Source organism: Myotis yumanensis, unplaced genomic scaffold, assembly GCF_028538775.1.
Source record: "Myotis yumanensis isolate MYYU_CA2020_CCGP unplaced genomic scaffold, mMyoYum1.0.hap1 SCAF_12, whole genome shotgun sequence".
NCBI lineage: Eukaryota > Metazoa > Chordata > Mammalia > Chiroptera > Vespertilionidae > Myotis > Myotis yumanensis.
Genome location: NW_027223763.1, coordinates 17653204 through 17674688, shown reverse-complemented (window position 1 = coordinate 17674688; position 21485 = coordinate 17653204). Strand labels below are relative to the sequence as shown.

At 43.2% G+C, this 21485-nt stretch overlaps 1 protein-coding gene and 1 pseudogene across 3 annotated transcripts in view; both read right to left on the bottom strand.

The window, feature by feature from the left end:
• ECPAS (Ecm29 proteasome adaptor and scaffold) overlaps positions 1–20045 on the bottom strand; it is a 96434-nt gene extending 76389 nt beyond the window's left edge. Inside the window, exon 1 of one of the 3 annotated variants that reach the window (XM_070430911.1) lies at positions 19775–20045. In XM_070430911.1, coding sequence (XP_070287012.1) covers positions 19775–19796 — 22 coding nt within the window. In that variant the 5' untranslated portion in view covers positions 19797–20045. Of the gene's footprint in view, positions 1–10726; positions 10831–19140; positions 19210–19774 lie in introns of those variants that run through there. The other 2 variants (XM_070430909.1, XM_070430910.1) reach the window with 2 other exon arrangements.
• Positions 175–10379, bottom strand: LOC139020899 (phosphatidylinositol-glycan biosynthesis class W protein-like; annotated as a pseudogene).
• Positions 20046–21485: the final 1440 nt, after the last annotated feature.

The window sequence follows — 21485 nt, the reverse complement described above, 5'->3', positions numbered from 1 at the left end:
ATCATTTTTTAATGTAATATTATAAAATATATACAATAAAAAAGAGAATGGTATATGGTGATATAAAATAGAAAGTAAAAACCCTCCTCCCCACCCTCCAATCTTCCAGTGTCACAACTATAAACACGTTTCTTTAAAATACTGAAATTGAATATTCTAACAAGTCACAAGGCTTTGTTTCTTTTCCATTGCTTTGTTTTACAAAGTGCAGAGATACATTAAAATATGAAGCCCCACTACAGTTATAGAAAAGTTGAAACTCTTAATTCTATAATAAAATAGAATTAACACTGGATTGCCAAAAGCCCATTTTCTTCACATTTAATGTTTATTCTTCCTCATTAATAGTTCAAACACACACATCCAACCCCTAATGATCACCAACATTTTAGTCTTATCTTGCAAATGTAGCACATATATATAATTAAACAGCTGGTAAACACACAGAGATTGAGCACAAATAAGGCCCAGAGGTACTGCTGGGCAATGTATGAGGCCAGTTGTTATATTTGATAGCAAAAAAAAAAAAAAATCAACTGGTTTCTGTTTATAATTGTGATTAAACAAAGACTGGGTTTCTTTCTTTCAGCTTCAGAGACTAGAGATTCTAAAAACTTTTTATTTGTAGCAGGAGACTAGACATGTTTCTAATCACACAGTACTAGAGCCCCTTAAATTAAAATTTGACAAAACTCAAAACTGTATCACCCAGTAATAAACTACTAAGAAGGACCAGGCTAGAAGCAACTATCCAAATACAAAAGGCCATTCTTTGAGATGCTACTTTTACATGTATACCTGGATTTTTTAGAGATACAAAAAGGTCAACAGCTGTTAGAATACATATGCTACTTTTATCCAGTCTTAGACATGTGATCTTTTTTAAGCACACATGACCCTGTTTGTACACCAGTCATGTGTACTGTCACACCCCAAGGTAGACATTATTCACTCTCGGTTGGCATTTAATAAACCAACCCTTGTGCCACTGCCATCAGTGTCATACAAAATTAAGCTTTTGAACTTGTATGCATATATGCATAACCCATGGACACAGACAATAAGGTGGTGAAGGCCTGGGGTGGGAGGTGGAGGCAGGTTAGAAGAGGTCACTGGGAAACAAAGGGGGACATATGTAATATTTTCAACAATAAAAATTAACCTTTTCAATGGGGCACACTCAAGGGTTAGCTGATATAATACAATAATGTTGATGGCCACAATCCAGGATTTATTTGGGGGGGGGGGGGGCAGAATCAAAAGCAGTGATGTTATCAATTTCACAACTAATAAGTTAAAGAAGAAGTTCCAGTGAACTTCATACTCAGTTAAATTTTCCTGGTAGCCTATCTTCTTCTATATAATAAAAGCCTAAGTGACCGTTATGGCAGAACGACCAGAACGACCGGTCACTATGATGCACACTGACCACCAGGGGGTAGATGCTCAATGCAGGAGCTGCCCCCTGGTAGTCAGTGCGCTCCCACAGGGGGAGCGCCGCTCAGCCAGAAGCTGGGCTCACGGCTGGCAGGAGCATCTCCTGCCTCCGCAGCATTGCTAAGGAGCAGCGAACCTGGCGTTAAGAAGCAAGGGTGCTGGACTGTGAGGGGGCACAGGCCAGGCTGAGGGACTCCCCTCCCCCCCCGCAAGTGCACAAATATCATGCACCAGGCCTCTAGTAGATTTTATAATGATTAATAGTCCTATTCCTAGGAAGACTAGTGACTAGAGTACAATCACTTTGTAAATAAAGAAAATCTGGATCCTTCCATACATTTTCTCCTAATCTCTGGAAAATCCATTGTAGTCCCCAAAACAAAGCCTCCTACTCTAAAATCCATTGTTCCTGTCCCAGAGAGCTCAGTTTTGGCAAATCTTCTGGGAAAAAGTGGAAAGTCCACAACCAAAATGGCAACAGCAGTAAATGCACTGTTAATTACACAGAAATAAGAGGTGGTTGAAATGTATTCTGATTCTAGACTAATTTTTAAGAATTTTTTAAGGATTTTCTGGACAGGCATTCTGGCATAGCAAGTTCTCCAGCAGTATATTTGATAGAATAGCCCTACCCCAGAGATAATTACAGCAAGGTGCTCAAGGAAGATAAATGAAGACAAATGGTCAAAGTGGTCACTGGGAAACCATTAGGCAGACAAAGTCACTGAAGAAACGAGTTCTCTAGGTAAGCGAAGAAGACCACAAGTGCTGTGAGAGAAAGAGCAGGAGCCCTCTGCACAGGATACAGAGCACAGGCAAGCACAAGCCCAGGGTAGCTTCCAGCACGTGGGTTCCATGAGACTGCTATGAAGTCTTCACTTGCCAAGGCTGGCCCTCAGCTGGCATCTGGAAACTTGGATTTCAGGACGGTTCCCACCATTTCCAGAACTGATAAGAGTGACTCACTGTGTCTAAACTGTTTATACAAACAATATGGTTTATGCTGAACACCGGCTTTCCTTTTGAGAAACTGGACTTTTGTTATGTGTTAGGCAGAAAGTGCCAATGTGACGAGCACCAAATAAAACCCCTCAGCACTGAGTCTCTACTGAGTATCTGAAGACAACATTTCAAATGTGTTGTCATGACTCATTGCTGGAGAAATTAATGTGTGGCCTGTGTGACTCCACTGGGAGAGGACTCTGAAAAGCTTGCACCTGGTTTCCTCTGGACTTCACCCCCATGTACCTTTTCCTTTGCTGATTTTGCTTTGTGTCCTTTCCCTATAATAAATCTTAGCCATGAGTACAACTATATGCTGAGTCCCGTGAATCCTCCTAGCAAATCACTGAGCCTTGGGGTGGTCTTGGAGACTCTGACACATATCTATCTATGTTTTCTTAGGATTTTGCTTTCTGCATTCAAGTCCTTAATCCAGCTGGAATTTTTTATTCGGGGGAGGCACATAGAGGGATATAGGAAACCTATTCTTTTGTGGGGTTTTTTAATCCTTTTCATTGTGAAATTAAACATTGAGAAAAATGTACAAAACATATAGTTTAATGAATTATTATAAACACCTACTATGTAACTATCACCCAACTCAAGTAAAAACATTTATCTTGAAACTTGTACAAAGAAAAAGATTCCTGCCCGGCCAGTTTGGCCCAGTGGTTGAGCATCGACACAAGAACCAGGAGGTCACAGTTCTATTCTCAGTCGGGGCACATGCCTGGGGGGTTGTGGGCTTGATCCCCAATAGAGGGCATGCAGGAGGCAGCCGATCAATGATTCTCTCTCATCATTTATGTTTCTCTCTCTCCCTCTCCCTTCCTTTCCGAAGTCAATAAAAAAAAATTTTTTTAAACCACTGAGATTCTTAAATTCCAAAACAACAACAAAATCCAGATTAGATTATGTCAACTATTACATTCATGTAGCAAAAAAACTACTAAAAATAAATATACTCATTTAATTTCATTACATAATTCTCTAACTCATATTGTTCACCCCTTTAGTTTCCCTACCCTATCTAAAGTGAAAGAAGAAACCTTCTTCTTCTAACCTCCCAAGGAAGAAACAACCAACCAACCAAGGTTAAGGATTAGCCACTGATTTTTCTGAAAATTATTCCTGAGAATTAAGACTATCCACAGAAATCGCTCACTCTCCCGATCTCTCCAAAAATATATATAACTTTGACTTCCAAGTTAAGGAGGAAAGGCTATTTTCTCACAGGATTATAAAAGGCAAATACTAGTATTTCACTCACATCATCACTTAAGGGGGGAAAAAACAACATAAAGTAAAAGTAATAAATCAGTTTTCTTAGAGATGTCACCTTTTCATGACAACCTGAACATCAAAACACTCCTTGGGAAGTATGCAAGAAAAGCATACACTGTCAAAAAGAATAGGAAAAGGACTATAAGGTATTGAATATCCCCATATGGTGGAATTTCAGGATTCTTTTTTTTTTTTTTGCTTATTTGTTTTATTCTATGTCATCACTAATTTACTTCATGAACATGAATAACTTGTGTGATTTAAAAAGAGAAAACAGTTATATTTCAGGGTGACAGTGTTATCATCCTAATTAGCCAGTTAATATTAATAATAGAAAGAGAGCAAAGAGGAGGCCAAACATTATAAACACTAGAGGCCCGGTGCATGAATTTGTGCATGGGTGGGGTCCCTCAGCCTGGCTGGTGATCGGGGCCATCAGCGGGGAGACAGGGGTCTGGCCGGCCGGAGAGAGGGACTGCAGGAGGTTGGCTGGGAGGGGCCACAGGAGGTTGGCTGTGGGAGCACACTGACCACCAGGGGGCAGCTCCTGCATTGAGCATCTGCCCCCTGGTGGTCAATGTGCATCATAGTGACTGGTTGACCAGTTGTTCCGATCATAACGGTCGCTTAGGCTTTTATATATATAGATGGTCATCTCAGAAGCTTCATCAGGAAGCTACAGCTTCACACTCCTCAGGGAACCAACCACTGGTCCATTCCCTGCAAACCACTGGAAGAAGGGATTGAACAAAAGGGGAGGTGGATGCATGTGCAATGAAGTCAAGGTGATGTAGGGAAGGTGCTTGCCTGTCAGTCTAGTCTCAGAAACAATGGATTGGCTAGAGAGAGGACCCATCAGAAGGGCACAAAATCTAAGATCCTGGTTAAAAACCCCCAAGAGTTACATCTTTCTTGTGCTCTCTCTTGCTCTTGTTCACACTCTTGTTCTTGCTCTCTCTTGCTGCTTAAGGCCACATGGCTATGGAGAGAGAACAGGCAAGCACATGGGCGTATAGCCATGTGGCCTTAAGTAGTCACATGGCCATGGATCATGGGACATGGGACATGGGGACTTCATACACAGGATGCTGAACTGGATTGGACTTGAACTTGGAGCAGAAACTATGGCAGTGGCCTTAATTCTTGCCCTGCTGAAGATAGGATTGGACTTCTTCCATGGCAAGATGGACAGAAATAGGACCTTAGGAGAAACCTTTAATTTTACATCATCAATAAAGCTTTCCATGAAACCCCAACCTCTCATGGGGGCCTCAGGAAATTCTTATCCTCACAGCACCCCAAGAACTCCACTTCCACTGATAACAACAGGTTTCAGATTTTTTAAAAATCTTCTACAAAGAACATTTTTTCTGAATTATGAAAATAAATTTTAAATTACAAATCAAGTTAGAAGCCTTAATTGTAAGCTGAGATTAAAAGGGAAAGCTGAAAATGCCTAGACCACTGCCTACTGCATCATAAAGCAATTAATAGCCTAAACCTACAGGATTATTTTGAGAAAGATCTGTCAAGTTACCACAAAATTACACTAGACTATAATAGAACAATTCCACAAAGAAATATTCTCCCCAATGGTATTTACTTTCCTCTGATTCACACATAATGTATAATGTATTTACACTCGCAAGGCAGTTTCACATGGCCTTTTAAGTTTAAAAAAAAAACGTTGTGAAGTGGGCATCTATTGTCTGCATTTATGAATGAAAAACTGGGGCTCCGGATCTGACTTGCCAAAGGTGTCCAAGCTAACAAGACACAGACTTGTTAGTTAAACTTAGAAAGAGGTCTTTACCCTCCAAACACATAGCACCTATCTATCTCTAAGTACTATTTTTTGAAGTAGGTAATACTAGCTCCAACTTAAGAGATGAGGAAAGAGAGCTTAGGATTCATTAAGAATGTTGACCAAGATGACAAAGGTAGTAAGTGGCAGGGCTAGGATTCAAACTTCAGGCAGTCCAACTCCAAACCCAATGTTCTTTCTAGTATGCTGATTATAGTAAGGTTGAGGTAGAGAATATGGGAGAGATTCTAAGCTTTACTAGACAACTATGTACCACATGACTTTGTACCCTGGCCACAGCCAATGTTGCCAGAACGGGTCCCTTACTCAATTCATCCATTCCTCAGGTTCAGAATTGGGACCAAAGAGTCAAGCCTCCCTGAGTGCCTGTACTTAATAAGAGTATGCCAGGAAAGAAACGACATGGGCATCCTCAGCCTACCCTATGGAGCACAAAATTGGAGAAGCTGGTCTGCAGAAATAATGGCATGGAGGTGCAGAGAGAAGTTGGCAGAACTGGATGACTTCCAGTCCTTCGTTCCAAACCTCTCTTGTTTGGAACAGGCCCCTCTGTTTCCATAGACTCCTTGATTCCTTTGTAGTAAATGCCCCGTTTTTGCTTAAGCCAGCTCACAACTGGGTCCAAGTACAAATGGAAGGTCTTGACCGGGGAAAAAAATAAAATTTTTAAAAAATTGATTCCAGAGAGAGGAAGGGAGAGGGACAGAGAGATAGAAACATCAATGAGAGAGAATCGTCAATCACTAGCCTCCTGCACACACCATACTGGGGATGGAGCCCACAACCTGGGCATGTGCCCTGTCTAGGAATCAAACCATGACCTCCTGGTTCATGGGTCCATGCTCAACCACTAAGCCACATCAACTGGGCAAGAAATGTACGTCTTTAAAAATACATTAAAAATTAAGCAGTCAACACATGCCTAGGATGAATATCAGATCAGAAAGAAGTCCCTTCTAAGATTCTAGCCTCAGGGGTCCTCAAACTACGGCCCTCGGGCCACATGCGGCCCGCCGAAAACATTTATCCGGCCCGCCGGGTATTTTTGCCGCCACTGCCTGTTGCTTAGCAGCCGACTAGTTTTTTTTTTTAACTATAGTCTGGCCCTCCAATGGTCTGAGGGACAGTGAACTGGCCCCCTGTTTAAAAAGTTTGAGGACCCTTGCTCAAGGGACTTTCTCAACCATTCATCCCATTCATTCCCCAACTGTCATCCAAATTGCAACAGCTTATTAAGTGCACTGTATGTTCTTCCAGCCTAATTCTTTTTGTTAACCAGTCCCTCAACTGGGAATACTCTCCCAACCATCTCTTCATCTCCACACATCCAAATCCTCCCTATTCAAAGTCCAGCTCAAATCCAAAATGTTCCACACTTACACATTCCATTCTGGCACTATAAACTCCTACAGACCTTTCTACATCTCTCCTGCCACTTATGTGTACATTATGTAACTGCCCAATTTGTCCTTCACTAGCCATAACAACTCTTTGAGGTGTGACTTGAATCTGACTCCACCTAACCCCCTCCATCCATCTCTAGAGTTCCCAGGTTGAGAAACAGTGATACAAATTTCTTGGTTTCCCAGCATTTAACTCAGTGTCTTGCAGAGAGTAGTTGCTCAAATACCTGTTGAATACGTGAAATCTTACTTCCTCTGCATTAGAAAAGCTATTTAGAAGTTTATACAGGCATAAAGAAAAAAAAAAGAAGTTTATACAGTTAACAACTACAGCAAGGCAATTGGATAAAAAGGGGCCACATACTAAACCTGACAAGCTCAGGGAAGGCTGTATGGTGGACTTACAAACTCAGAGACCTAAAATAACTTAGCATGGTCTGAAATTAAAATTTAACTTAAAGCAATTTATGGTGGGTATTTAATGTCCTAGGCTAGAATCTTCCCTGGCAAAGGTCAACTTTCACCTTAATTAGGCCTGTTGATTGTCTTTTTGCCCACAACACTAGAGGCCCGGTGCACCGATTAGTGCACATTGAAAGTAATTAATTAGAAGGTGGCGGTGGGGCAGGACTGGGCAAATCACCAATGAATTTCATGTAACCCATTAACATCTTCCAATTATAATATATAAAATAAGATGCAAAACTGCCATTTTCTGGAGAATTTTCTCAATATGTTGAGATTTTCTTCCTGGCAATTGTCGTCAGTTTAGCTCAAACTCACAAAAATTCTCTACTGGTTTGAATATTTCTTACATTGACATAATTTATAATACCTGACATCAGAACCTCTTAGAAAAGGGACTGTATGTTTTTCATTCCTATGACAAGTGCTTAGGATTTTTTTTAGAGAAAGAAGATGAAGGGAAGGAGAAAGAGGATAATGAGAAAAATTCCAGAAGGTCCAATTGTGTGGCAGAACTGTTCTGCTCCAAATCAGGAAAGGTGCAATAGTTACTGCACAACGGAGATAAGAAAAGAAAAAGAGATGGAGGGAAGACGGATCAGTGAACGGGAGGAAAATCAAGGCTCCACAGCAAGGCCTTGCCCCATGACTCACCACATCTCTGAGAGTTAACTAAATTCCTGAAATGCTTGGAAAAGGGGATGGTGTGTGCATACCAGTGAGACAGGGAGTTTCCTGTCCAAGCTGACCTGGGTGGATCCAAAACACCATTTTTAGAAGGAAGCCCAGAAAGTAAGAAAAGCATAAGTAAAGTAAATTATAGGAAATTCATAAAAATTAGATGTGATGGAGGAAGGATAAATACCTCTGAATTTTGACAATATTCTGCAATTATGAGTTTGAGGCTGAAACTATGAAGAATAAGGAAGTTCTAGCTGGCATCTAGGTTTTGTATGTAATACTCAAACTTTTCTGGTAAATAAATCCTGTGAATTATAAACCTAAGTAGGTACTAACTGAAAGTTAAAATCCACATATCTATTGATTCCTCTATACCATTTCAATTTACTAAATGTCACTCTAATACTTAGAAAAATCCAAATGAGGTCAACAGGATACTTCTTGAGGAATTAATGCTTAGAATTGTAATCTCTACTCCTTAGTTTTGTTGTTGTTGTTTTTTTAAGATTTTTTGTTGTTATTGTTGTTTGTTTTTCATCCTCACCAGGAATATATTTTTATTGATTGTAGAGAGAGAAACATCAATGTGAGAAACATCAATTGGTTGCCTCCTTTACACACCCCAACCAGAAATTAAACCCACAATCTGGGTATGTGTCCTGAAACCACTACCCCTTTTGGTAGTATACAGTAGGCATGCAACTGAGCCATAACAGCCAGGGCTACTCCTTCCTTTTTAAATACAGGATTGCTCCCTCCCCCACCTTTTTAAAAGGAACTCCGTAAATGCAAATGAACTTAAAAAGGGGAATGTCAGGAAGTCTAGCACTAACTAATATATTAAGTCAGAGGTGGGGAGAGGATCCATTCCAAGAAAGAGACAACCCATCACAGTTTCTGCAGGAGTTGCCTCCTTCTAGCCAGGGCAGTCCAAGGGGGTGGCAAATAACCCTTGAAGGCAATGAGGTCCTAAGCAAGAGATTCCTAACACAGTCCCTGCTGGCACCCATCATCCAGAAATATGGCAATCGACAGGCCATCTTCCTGTGCCCAGGCCTAACAGTCTTAGGCAGATATTCCCAGGGCCCAGGCAGATACGCCAATATGAACCCCTGCATCAGGATACACTAGTGACTAGATTCTAAGCAAGGAAGGGGAGCCTGCTTCTCCTGCCACTTCAGAAATCCTAACCATCTACATATGATGTCAGGCTACTTTAAGCCTCCTCCCAACCAACCACAGCAAGGCCACTCCTCCCTGCTCACACACCCCATCCTGTACTGCCCCCACCTCCCCGCTAACACACACACACACAGAGGAAGGGAAGAAGTCATAGGGCTAGCTAGGCAGGGTTGGGCCAAGTGAGGAGACAGCAGCCCACATCTGTATCCTAAGTTTAATGAGTAAGTGCCAGACCCCAGATGCACTGAGGTCCACAAACAGTCCCACCTCCCAAGGAGGCCCTTTCCCTCAGAGACAGTAGCTGGCAGATACCCAGTTAGAAATCAGTGTTAGTAAACTGATGAGCAGAGAGATTAGCTATGAAAGCTGGCTCAGAGGAGGTAATATATACTATGCAAGAGTTCAGACTGCATAAAAGTCAAATATGTTAGTTAAGATCCAGCTAATTACTTAGGACAATGCTCATTTTGATGTGTAAACTCTAGAATGTTTTTTTAAGAAAGAAAGAATCTAAGAGCGAATAAACAATGTCCTCCTCATTTATCTTCTAAACAATTCAATTCTAAACAATTCCTTCAACAGCCCAATTTTCCATTTTTCTGTGATGGAATGAAGATATGTAAAATAACAAAAGTTGTTCCAATGCTGAACTTTGGTTTATAAAATATTCCATTCATTGCATCCCTCAAAATTCCACCTAAATGAATTAAGGATCATACATCACCATCAGCAATATACATACTGAAAAACAGAATGTACTGGGGAAGGAGGAACCCAAGAGTTAAATTCAAAGATAGCAACAAAATGCACCTTTGGATTGAAGCTACAAAATCCCAGACACTCATAGTATATTCAGCCCATGACATCTGAGAATTACAATCTGAACTTACAGAGTTTCAATCAAAGGACCATCCAATATCATCCAAGAGTGAAACTAACACCATATTCTTGTTCAGTCTCAGGATGAAGTAGAATCAAGTGGCTTTTCCATCACAGTGCATGTCAAAATGGCAGAATTAGCACTATCCAATTACCAGAATAATACCTCTGTCAATACCTTGGTCAATACCTCTTTTCACAAACAAAACAATTAATTCCATGATGACATTCCTGGAGCAAGTAAAATCATTTTTTGTGGTTGTGGCAGACAATGCTACTTGTAAACTTAACACTCAGTCTTATCCTTGTGCACACTCCTAAGTAACATCTTGAAGTTTCATCTTTTTCTCTTTCTTGCTAACTTTTCAAACTTATGTTTACATGAAAGCAGAGAATAGAACTTCAGGTCCTCAAAAACTAACATGAACTAAACTGATTCTCTCAGGATAGCTAGGAAAGGAGAAAAGCCCATGAAGACCTAGAAGGGTAACTGTTGCGTGATAACCAATGCATTTTTAAATTCTGCTACAAAAAAATGCATACAACCTAAAGAACTAAATCTACTAACCTCTACAATCAATGTGATACATGGTTTATCCAGTCTTGACAAAAATCCTCTGGATCACCAAGGGTATGTTCATCCACTCGTACATATGCAATTGTATAAAGAATCTATTATTTAGAACACCAGAAAAAAAAACAATTAAAAGATTTATACTCGCAGCTACCATTTTTTTTATTATTTTGATTTTTATCGATTTTAGAGAGAGAAGAAAGGAAAGAGGGAGGGAGAGAGAGAAAGAGAAACATGGATTTGTTGTTCCACTTATTTATGCATTCATTGGTTGATTCTTGTATGTGCCCTAACCTGGGATAGAACCGGCAACCTTGGCATATCAGGATGATGCTCTAACCAACTGAGCTACCCAACCAGGACCATAGATACCATTTTTTTAAAAAGTACTTTTCATTTCTATGCTAAGATCCCCTAACTGATGCCCCATAGTGATTACCAAATTGGAGAAAGAATAAGAAATATACTCTATAAATAAAATTTACTATGTAAGATATGTTAATAATTTAAAAATACACTGGTATTTATTCACTGAAGACTGAAAAACTCTAATATCAATGCAACATATATTTTATCACATATGTGCATATGTATATATTATAAACACACAAAACCTTGCATTAAAATTAAAAGTATCTGAAATATACAATAATTTTGTAAGAAAAATATTAGTAAGTAGGCACACATGTTAGTAGCACATTTTAACTGAGAATGTAACAGTCATAACTCTGGGAACCTTTGCCCTCTCTCAGCACTCCTAATCCCCTTCCCTGGTTCTTCTTTGTCTTTTTCTCACCCCTACATATACATAGCCCCCAGACAGCTAGCTGTCCTTTGGACAATCTGTCCTTTCCCATGACTCCACCATCATCCCTACTCTTCCCCAAGCTTCAAAACTAAAGTTCTCACACACTTACAATCCACTTGCCTAACACTGTGCCAAGTTCTTAGCATGCATTCTCTTACCATTCTTATAACAACCCTGTAAAATAGGTTTTGTTATTTTCCCATTTCACAGATGAGGAAACCAAGACCCAGAAGTTAAGTCCCTTATTTAGGACATTAACTACAAAGTGGCAGAGCCAGGTTTCAAAGCCAGCTCTGACTTCAATGCCCGACAGTTTTAGCCTCTATCCAAAACAGTCTCCCTAAACAACTCAACATGGGTGCCTCAATTATTCAATCATCCATTTAACAAATAATTCATTTGTTGAACACAAACCTGTTCTATTTTCTACTTCCACCTCCCTACATCTGTCGAGACTACACTCTCTCCATCCCTCTCACCTCTCAGGAAGATTCTTGGAATTATCTCTAACTCTTTCCTCTCCTGAATAACACTCATCTACTTAGCCAGTAATTTCTGCCTATTTGAGAGATTCTAGATTATATTACCTCCTTGCCAATTCAGACCATAAATTTCTTTTCCCTGGCCACTGTGATACCCTCCTAATTAATTAGTCTTTGCTGCTCCTGCTCTCTGGATCTTTGTAATCAATGTTACACCACTGCCACCTGTTATCCTTATAAAACAAATCTACTCATGTTACAACCCCTGCTTAAAAGCCTTTGATGGTTCTCTACTGTCTACAGAACAAAGTCCAAACTAGTTGCGTTGGCATTCCTATATGAACTGGCCTCAACCTATCTTCCCAGCTTCATCTCCAACTGCTCCCCCCTAAAAATAGCAATAATTTATACAGAGCTTAATTGTTTATACAGTGCATTTTGACATACATTAATCCTAACAGCACTATGAGACTAGTATTTCTTATTATCCCAATTTTATGATAAACTGAGACTTACAAAGGTAAGATAATTTGCCCAACATCCCAAATTGTAAAAGGAAGAAAGGGCCAAGTCTCAAACTCCAAATCATATCTCCTTCCCCTTCATGCAACCATAGCACCCCCATTCCAGCATTCAGACTTACTCAAACTTTCTTGAAAAGACACATTATTTTCCAACCTCTGCCTTAGCTCAAGCTACTGTTCCCTTAGGATGGAATACTAGTATCACAAACTGTTAGGCATTTTTAATATCACACTTCACATTATTTATATTTACATATAAATCTATCTCTATATTGAATTCTAAGGCCTCTGAAGACAGGACCATTAAGTTTGTCACTCAGTTTTAAAGTCTGCTAACTGAACTGATAAACATGTGGGGAAAACAAGCCATATAAGATGGCAAGTATCATGGCAGAGACTGGTCAGACCTGAAACCAGAGATTGGATCAGACCATCCACAGGTGGTCCGCAGACCACTGGTGGTCAGTGAGGTTCAAAAAGGTTAGCAACCACTGGTTTAAGAAAACCTTTGGAGCAGCGGTCGCCAACCTGTGGTCCATGGACCACTGTTAGTCTGTGATGTCTGAAAGGTTGGCATCCACTAATCTGGAGCAAAATGGATCAGACCATCTGAGCTAGTGGCAGTGACTACAATTTTAACATCTTCTGAACAAGGTCAAATGCCCTAGTGCCAACAATTCTCACAGACATTGGCCTTCATTAAATACTAGAGACCTGGTGCATGAATTCCTGCATGGGTGGGATCCGGCTGGCCCGCCCCAATTGCGGCGATCAGGTGGGCTGGGGGGGGGGGGGGGGAGGTATGGGCAGTTGGCAGGCCAACCCTGCTCCTGATCTCGAGGGGGGCAGGGTGAAGAGGGAAGGAGCAGCTGAGGGTGGTTGGCTGGCCGCCCTGCCCGTAGTTAAACTCCCAGTCGAGGGGATAATTTGGATATTAGCCTTTTATTATATAGAACTACATTTTACTGAAAGCATAAAGAAAAACAATAGGATGAAATTGAAAGATTAGAAGTTGGTAAAAAAAAAACAAATATTATTTTCCATTTTAACATTCCTATTTGGTTAAGTAACCAAAATTTAAATGATACAGGCTTGCTTTAGCTTTCTGTCAAAGATCAGTTCAATTGCATGTATGGCTGTCATTAAAGGTACCATCTCAGTATGCCCACAGAATCCCATTCACCTACACAGCTTACCATGGCTCATCCTCTAAAAGGCACTAGGATTCCTGGCACTGGCAGAGAGACTCCCTCAGAAGGTATTTGACATGTTGATTATCTGACCAACTTTTGCAACTGAAGTTTCCCATGGCTGTGTCAAATGGTCAAACTGAATACTAGTAGTATCAGTGTGTCTTAAGATACTGAGGATGCCTTATAATTATAAAGCCCAGAATATGAAATCACTAAAAGTTGACCAGGTGAAAAGTCGCAAGTGCTTCCTTCTCTGTCAGAAATCTCCATACCCACTGCTAAAACATAACTACATTGTCAACTTTTCCATGAACTGGCATATACGAGAACAACTAGCCCACATGCCCTGCGTTGAATTTCATTTCATTCCAAATAGTTACATAGAGAAAGAAAACTACAGACAATAACCTTAAGTAATTCACAAACTAGATTTCAGAACTGCCTTTGTCAGAACTGTTCTCTTTATTTTGGCATCTTACCTCAAAATCTATGTTCTATTCAATATACATCAGAATGTTGCCACATTTTACACACTACAGATTTTCTCCAGAAGCTAGCAAGATATGGGAGGGAGAGCCATGTTGATCTTGTTATAAACTGTATATTTTCCCTTTTGGATAGAGTAAATACAGTGGTAGAGCAGAAATAACAAACGTAGGAATCGGAGAATCTGAGTTCAAGCCATAACTCTGTAAAATGAGGGAAGCTCCACCACTGAGAAAATAACAGCACCAAATTCCCAGGGAACACTGCTGCACGGCTTCTATCAGTTAACATGTACAAAGTGATCAGAACACACGGTTACGCCTTCAAACATCAGCTTTACTATTATTCTATTACAATACCTGACTCAAAGTGACAATTAATGATATTTGTGAAAACAAAGTCTAACACATCACAACTCAGGATCATATCTTTTGTCAACCCTCATAACATCAATGATACTACTCCAAAAAATAAAGTAAAATAAGACAACCCTAATTCTGCTTCTCAGGAGATCCTGAAAAGTGTGATGGCAAATAAATTTGAAAGCAGGGGTAGATTTAATTTAAACTTATGGCATGTATATCACTTCATATGTAAAGATAAAAAATGGAAACTGTGTTATCAGCTGTACATCTCTAAATAACAGACCTGGGGACTACAGATGATAATATTACTTTAGCATTATAATACCTTTTGGACCTTAGTTATATCATTTATATGGATTCCTCCTCTTTCTTCCCAACAATATTATAATTCTTTTGTACCCCCAAAGCAATGTTAAATAGCAAATAGTTGAATTAAAGTAACATTTCGCAGAGAATTTAGCAAAGCGTCTGCCTTGATCTTTTCATCAACACGAACAACTCTAACTGTGGGTGCACAGAATTAATTCAGCCTGAAGGCTGGTTATGAGCGCAACTGGCGTCTGACACACCTGAGATCCAACTCTACCGCTGACTAGCTGTAGGAGCTTGGGAACCTAAAGCCTGTTTTCCATTCCATAAAACAGCGATAATTTTTACCTACCTCTTAAGATTATTTTGACAACTGAAAGAATATATACAAAGCACAACAATGCTAGTGCTGAAATATTTAGGAGGAAGTGTACTGATGCCTCCAATTTACATTGAAATGCATCAAAAAATGGATTCATAATACCACTGAACTGTACACTAAAAAAATAGTTAAGATGACTAATGTTATGGTATGTGTATCTTACCACAACCTTTTTTAGTAAAAAAAAATTAAAATAAAATTATAAAACACAGATTGAAAGATGGACAGACAGACATGTGATAAGGCTAGTATAATATCAAATGTAGAATCTAAGCAGGGGTATATGAATGCTCATTTTCAACTTTTCTGTATATTTGAAGATTTTTACAATAAGCTACTAGGGAAAAACAATGCCGGATGTTGTAGTTTGCTTTTATCATCATCTACTAGTCAGAAACAATAGCCAGTAAATACTCAGATACTTAGCTCCTTTTTTATGGCAGAATTTTAAAAAGCACCTTTGTGCCAACCATCTATCCTTTTATTATAGCCATTCTGAAACTAAAAGTTTATTTGAAACTTCTTAGACAGTATATATGTGTGTGACTTCAAGTTAAATTATTCTAAGGTGCCAACTACCAAGTGTTTAATCTTTCCTGAAGAAATACAGAAATCAAGAACAGACATCTGTGGTCGATGATTGATAATTCAACCAAACAAAACACTGGAAAAGCAGGATTGGAACTATTTGTTCTTAACTTTTCCAGTAGCTGCTGCTAAAGCCAAAAAATTCCTTAACTAGAAGTACTATCAGCATTTTAACAGGTACCTAAAGTACAAATACATCAGCCACTTTAAAATGATATCCACTCTGCCCTGGCCGGTGTTGTTCAGTGGTTGGAGAGCATCGTCTGGTACACCGAAAGGTGGAAGTTTCTACTACCAGTCAGGGCACATACCCAGGTTGCGGGTTTCATCCCTGAGCGCGGCATGTGCAGATGTTTCTCACATTGATGTTTCTCTCTCTTTCTCCCCCTTCCTCTCTTTAAAATCAAAAAATTTTTAAAAGACTAAAATGATATCCACTTCTTCTAATTTTGTTCCCCATTCCAACTAGTACTTCAGATTTTAACGTGTTTATTGGTACAATAGGAATAAATATCATGCAATATCAAAATTTTTAATGTCAGACCCCTCATATCCATAAAAAATACAAAGACCTGGCCTGCTCGGTGGTTGATTGAGCACTGTCCCATGCACAGCAAGGTCTCCGATTTGTTTCCCAGTCAGGGCACATGCCCAGGTTGCAGTTTCAATCCCGGGTAGGGTGCTTATGATAGGCAACCGATAGATGTTTCTTTCTCTCTCTCTCTAAAAATCAATAAAAAGACATATACTCAGGTGAGGATTTTTTTTTAAAAATACAGAAATAAAGTGTTGGTAAACATGGAAAAACTGGAACCGTTGTATATTGATGGTGGGAACACAAAATGGTACAGCCACTGTGGAAAACAGTATGATGGCTCCTCAAAAGTTTAAAAATATGCCTGGCCAGCCACTGTGGCTCAGTGGTTGAGCATCAACCTATGAACCAGGATGAACCAGGTTACCGTTGACTCCAGGTCAGGGCACATGCCCAGGTTTCGGGTTCATTCCCCAATGTGGGGCTTGCAGGAGGCAGCCGATCAATGATTCTCTCTCATCATTGCTGTTTCTATGTCTCTCTCGCTCTCTCTCTCTCTCTCTCTCTCTTCCTCTCTGAAATAATATTTTTTTTTTTAAATAGAATTACCATATGATCCAACAACCCCACTTTGGGGTAAATACCCAAAAGAACTGAAAACAGGATCTCAGAGTTATTTGTATACCTATGTTCATAGCAGCATTATTCATTAAACATACAAGCAACCCAAGTTTCCATTAACATGAAATGGATGAGAAAATGTGACGTATACATAAAGTGCAATATCATTCAGCCTTAAAAGGGAAGAAGATTCTGTCACATGCCATCACATGGATGAACCTTGAGGACTTTATGCTAAGTGAAATAAGCAAGTCACAGAAAGGCAAATCCTGTGTGACTCCACTTACATGAGATACATAGGGTAGTCAAAATCAGAGACAAAAAGTAGAATGGTGGTTGCCAGGGGCTGAGAGGAGTTAGGCCCTAATGTGCAGCCAAGTGGTTCCCAACCTTGGCTGCACATTAGAATCACCTGGGAATCTTGTTAAAATCCTGATTTCTGGGCCTCATCCTGCGGAAATTGTTTCTTTGTTACTAATGATGAGGCCCAGAAATCAGGATTTAACAAGATTCCCAGGTGGTTCTAATGTGCAGCCAAGGTTGAGAACCACTGAGTTAGGGTCTAATGTATATGGAATTTCAGTTTTGCAAGATAAAGAGAGCTCTGAAGAGTCTGGTGATGTTTGCAGAACAACATGAATGTACTTAATATTACTGAATTGTATACTTAATGGCTATGATGGTAAATTCTGTTATGTGTATTTTACCACAACAACAAAAAATGGAAGGAAAAAAATCAGGGAACTAATCTCCCCAGAAGGCCTGGAGGTGCTCCAGCTCGGAACTGACAGACAAGCAAGCAACTCAGTGGCTCTCAGCCCCTGGTCTACCTCTAAGCAGGAGACCTTGTCCCCTCAGCCTCTCCGTCCTGCCCAGGGTCACACCGACCGTTTATCTCAGCTTCAAAAGGAGCAAACCCTACTCCTTGCTACACCAGTTCTGTGTTAAAACACCAAGGAACGTAACCTCTCTAAACCTGCCTCCTCTTTAAAATAAGGATAACTCCTACCTCCCTGCTTCAATCAGGTTGTTCCGAGAGCAAAAATGAGATCATGCACATAAAAGTACCTTTACCCTGCCAAACACCAAAGAAACAGAAACTATGTTTATCACGACTTTCACAGGGAAAATCCAGAAGGGGCTAAAACAGCAGAAACTTCGCAAAGCTGGGGACACCTACCCCCCGGGCTTCACTCCAGGTAAACATCACAGGCATCCCCCTACATAACACCTCGTTTTTGTCATTCACTGAAGGGCGGCACTGAGGAGGCAAACAAACCGAAAGCACTCATCGAACCACCCCCGATGCCGTCAGAAATGATCGGACACGTCCTAGACACCTTCCATGTGTGTGCCCCCCGCGTGGGCCTGCTCGGCCCGGGACTACACTTCCCACAAGGCATCGGGGCGAGCCCGGGCGGCGGGCGTGGCGGCCTGGGATTCAGGGTGACCACCGCTCTCCGGCACCGCGACCGCCGTCCCCTGGAAAACCGCAACGTTTAAGGTCGCGTGTGCACTGGCGCTCCCCTCTGCAAGCGCTGTCACCCCGCCGTTTCTCGGGCGGCCGGCGCCGCCGCCCTCGCCGCTCTCCCGTCCTTCCTGCTCCGCCTGAGGGTCACCGCCGGTCCCGGGCCTCTCCGCGGGTTCCGGGGGTTTCACAGAAAGGCATCTGCTCCCCCATCTGAAAGCGCGATGGCTACGACTCGCTCCACAGCTGGGGTCGGGGAGCGGGGCACAGCGGGGTCAGACGGGACGGGCGGACACCACCCGTCACCCCGGGGCTCGGGCCGGTCCGCCGGCCCAGGTGACCGCGGGCAGGGGGCTGGCTCCCCCACCCCCGAGCCGGGGCGGATCGCGGGCAGAGGTGGCTCCGCCTGGGGCTCCGGTTTCAATTTCGCAACGTGACGGTGCAAACCTGAGGCCTACAAACGCCGGCGGCCGCGTCCGGCGCCCCGCCCGCCCGCCAGGCCCGGGCGCCCCAGCCCCCTGCCCGCCGGGCCGCCCGCCTGCCCACCGGCCCGAGCCCCAGCCCTCGCCCGCCCGCCCGCCCTCCGGCCTCCGGCCCCGCGCGGCCCCGGCCCCGGCTTGCGGCCGCAGGCTCGCCGTGGCACTTACTCAGCTCGTCCTGGGAGGCGGAGGCGGCGGCCGCAGCCATGTTGCGCCGCGGCGGGAGGGAGGGGCCGGAGGGGGAGCGCGCGGCCCGGCGGCGCGGGGGGCTCGCGGCTCGCGGCTCGCGGGGCGGCAGCGACCCGGAGCCGCCTCAGGTCGCTCGGTGCGGGCCGCGCGGCGCCCACGAGGCCCGCCCGCCGCCTGCGCCCTCCTCCTGCCCGCGCGCGGCGCTCTCGCCGTCCCCCGCGAGGTCGCGACTCGGGCGCTCTCGCCGCCTCGCGCCCCTGCGGAGCCGCCGCCGTCCGTCGGCCGAGTCCCGTGCGCCCGGCCCGCGCGGCGGCTCGGAGGCTCGCGCCGCGCTCGCCCAACTCACGCCGGTTTTATATTTAGAAAGAGCTGAGCCATCCTCCCAGCGGCCCCCCCGCCGGGCCCGCCGCGCGCCGCCCGCCCTCGCTCGCTCGCTCGCGGCTCGTCCTGCCCACCTGCCGCCGCCCGCCCGCCCGCCCCGCGCGCCGGAGCCGGCCCGGGAGCGCTCCCCGCGCGGACCCGGCACGCGGCGGCCTGCACGGCGGCCTGTCCCCGCCGCCTCCCCACCCCAGCCGCGCAGCCTGCAGCGGGGCCGGACGCGCGGGCCTCTGACCTGAGTCCGAGCCGGTCTCCATGCCGGGGATGCGGCGCTCGGCCCCCGGAGCGAGGCGTTCGGCGGGCTCGGCCCGAGGACCGCTCGCTGCCCACCCGCGAGGGGCTCCTCCGAGCGCGGGCCCGGGGCTCGGGCGGGGGCAGCTCCTCGCCGCGGGGCCGAAGCTGCCTTCCGAGAGCGCGGCGGCTGTCACGTTGCCGGCCCGGACCCGGAGAAACACGCCTGTCCGAGCAAGAGACGTGGACGGACTCGGGCAAGGGGAGCCCGGCTCGGAGTCGGCGGGAGGAAGCCCCGCCCTGCGCCTCCCGCCGAACTTCTCGGCCCCGGCGCCGGGCGCTGACTCAGTCCCGAGCGAGCCCGGCCCGCCAGCCGCCCCGGACCGGGCTCCCCGGGCCCCTTTTCCCCCTTGGGCGCGATCAGGTGTAGGTTTCGGGTGCTCTTGGGAGCGAGGGCTACCGAGAGAAGGGAAATCACTGAGCCCTACTGAGAGCTCAGTGAACCGATTTTTTAAAGTTCAAATTCAAGTGTATAGATGCTTCTATGAGCTGTGTTTTAAAATGTGTTTATTGTCATACCTACGTTCCTTTTGGTGACCCGAGTGGTTTACTTTTGATCTACCGATTTTCACTGTATCCCTTCAGTTTGTCTGTGAGGTCATGTACTTGAAAAAAAAAGAAAAAAACGCTTGCAAAATGGAATTCAAATTAAGGGGTTGCATAATTGCAGTGCTTTAAGTGATGGTACTGTCGTAACAAATTAGGTACAAGATCAGATACATTTTTTTAATAAGAGTGAGAAATCAAGATTGTAAATGGGGTAACATTGCATTTGTTCCTAAGGGTGGACATCTATAAAGCCCTAGTTAATGTCCAGAAAGTTGGAATATCATAAAAAAAACGTGAAAGCCCTTTCCCTCACCCCACTTGGCAGAGAAAACTATAGTTAGCAGGTACAGTTGAGCGCACAGCCTGCAAGGGCTTGTCTCTGCACACGGGTATGTGCAGCCCCAAATACGCCTTGGGTGGGGAGGGGATTCACAATCACTATAAAGTTCTGCATCAATATTCCCCCACACACACATTCTTCCATGTTAATTCAAAGAGCCGTGCACCACCACAGTTTTTGTTCATGACTTCATAGTACATTAAATTAACCAGTTCCTTTTTTTTTTTTTTTTGGAGGATATTTTGGCGCTTTCGTTTGTTGTTGACAGTCAATACACAAACTATTTTCAAAGAATACAATATTGAAGTGTATAAAGTAAAGGTTGTCCCCTACCTCCCTGCCCACCATCCCCTCATCCCTAGAAATAATTCCTATTAAAAGTGGTGTACACAACCTTTTCTGACCATTTCTATGAATATATAAAGTGGCTGCACCAAGGACTGGTTGGGGGAGACTTTGACTTTCCATAACCTCCAATAGATCCTTCTAAAGTCATTTTAAAAAAAAATAGAGAAACTATGTTTTTAAAAAAAGTTAGGCAAGTTTACTTCCAGACAAAACCAGCTAGCAACTCATAAGTTCCTCCTACATAGAAATTCCAGAGACCATGTGTGTGCAAATTATATATGTGTGTACACAGATTTTTGTTTTGACAAAAATGAAATCATACTACACATATTATGAAACTTTATCTTTTCACCAAACGATATATCACAGTTGTCCTTTCCTATCAGTAATGATAACAGTAGCTAATACTAATGTGCCA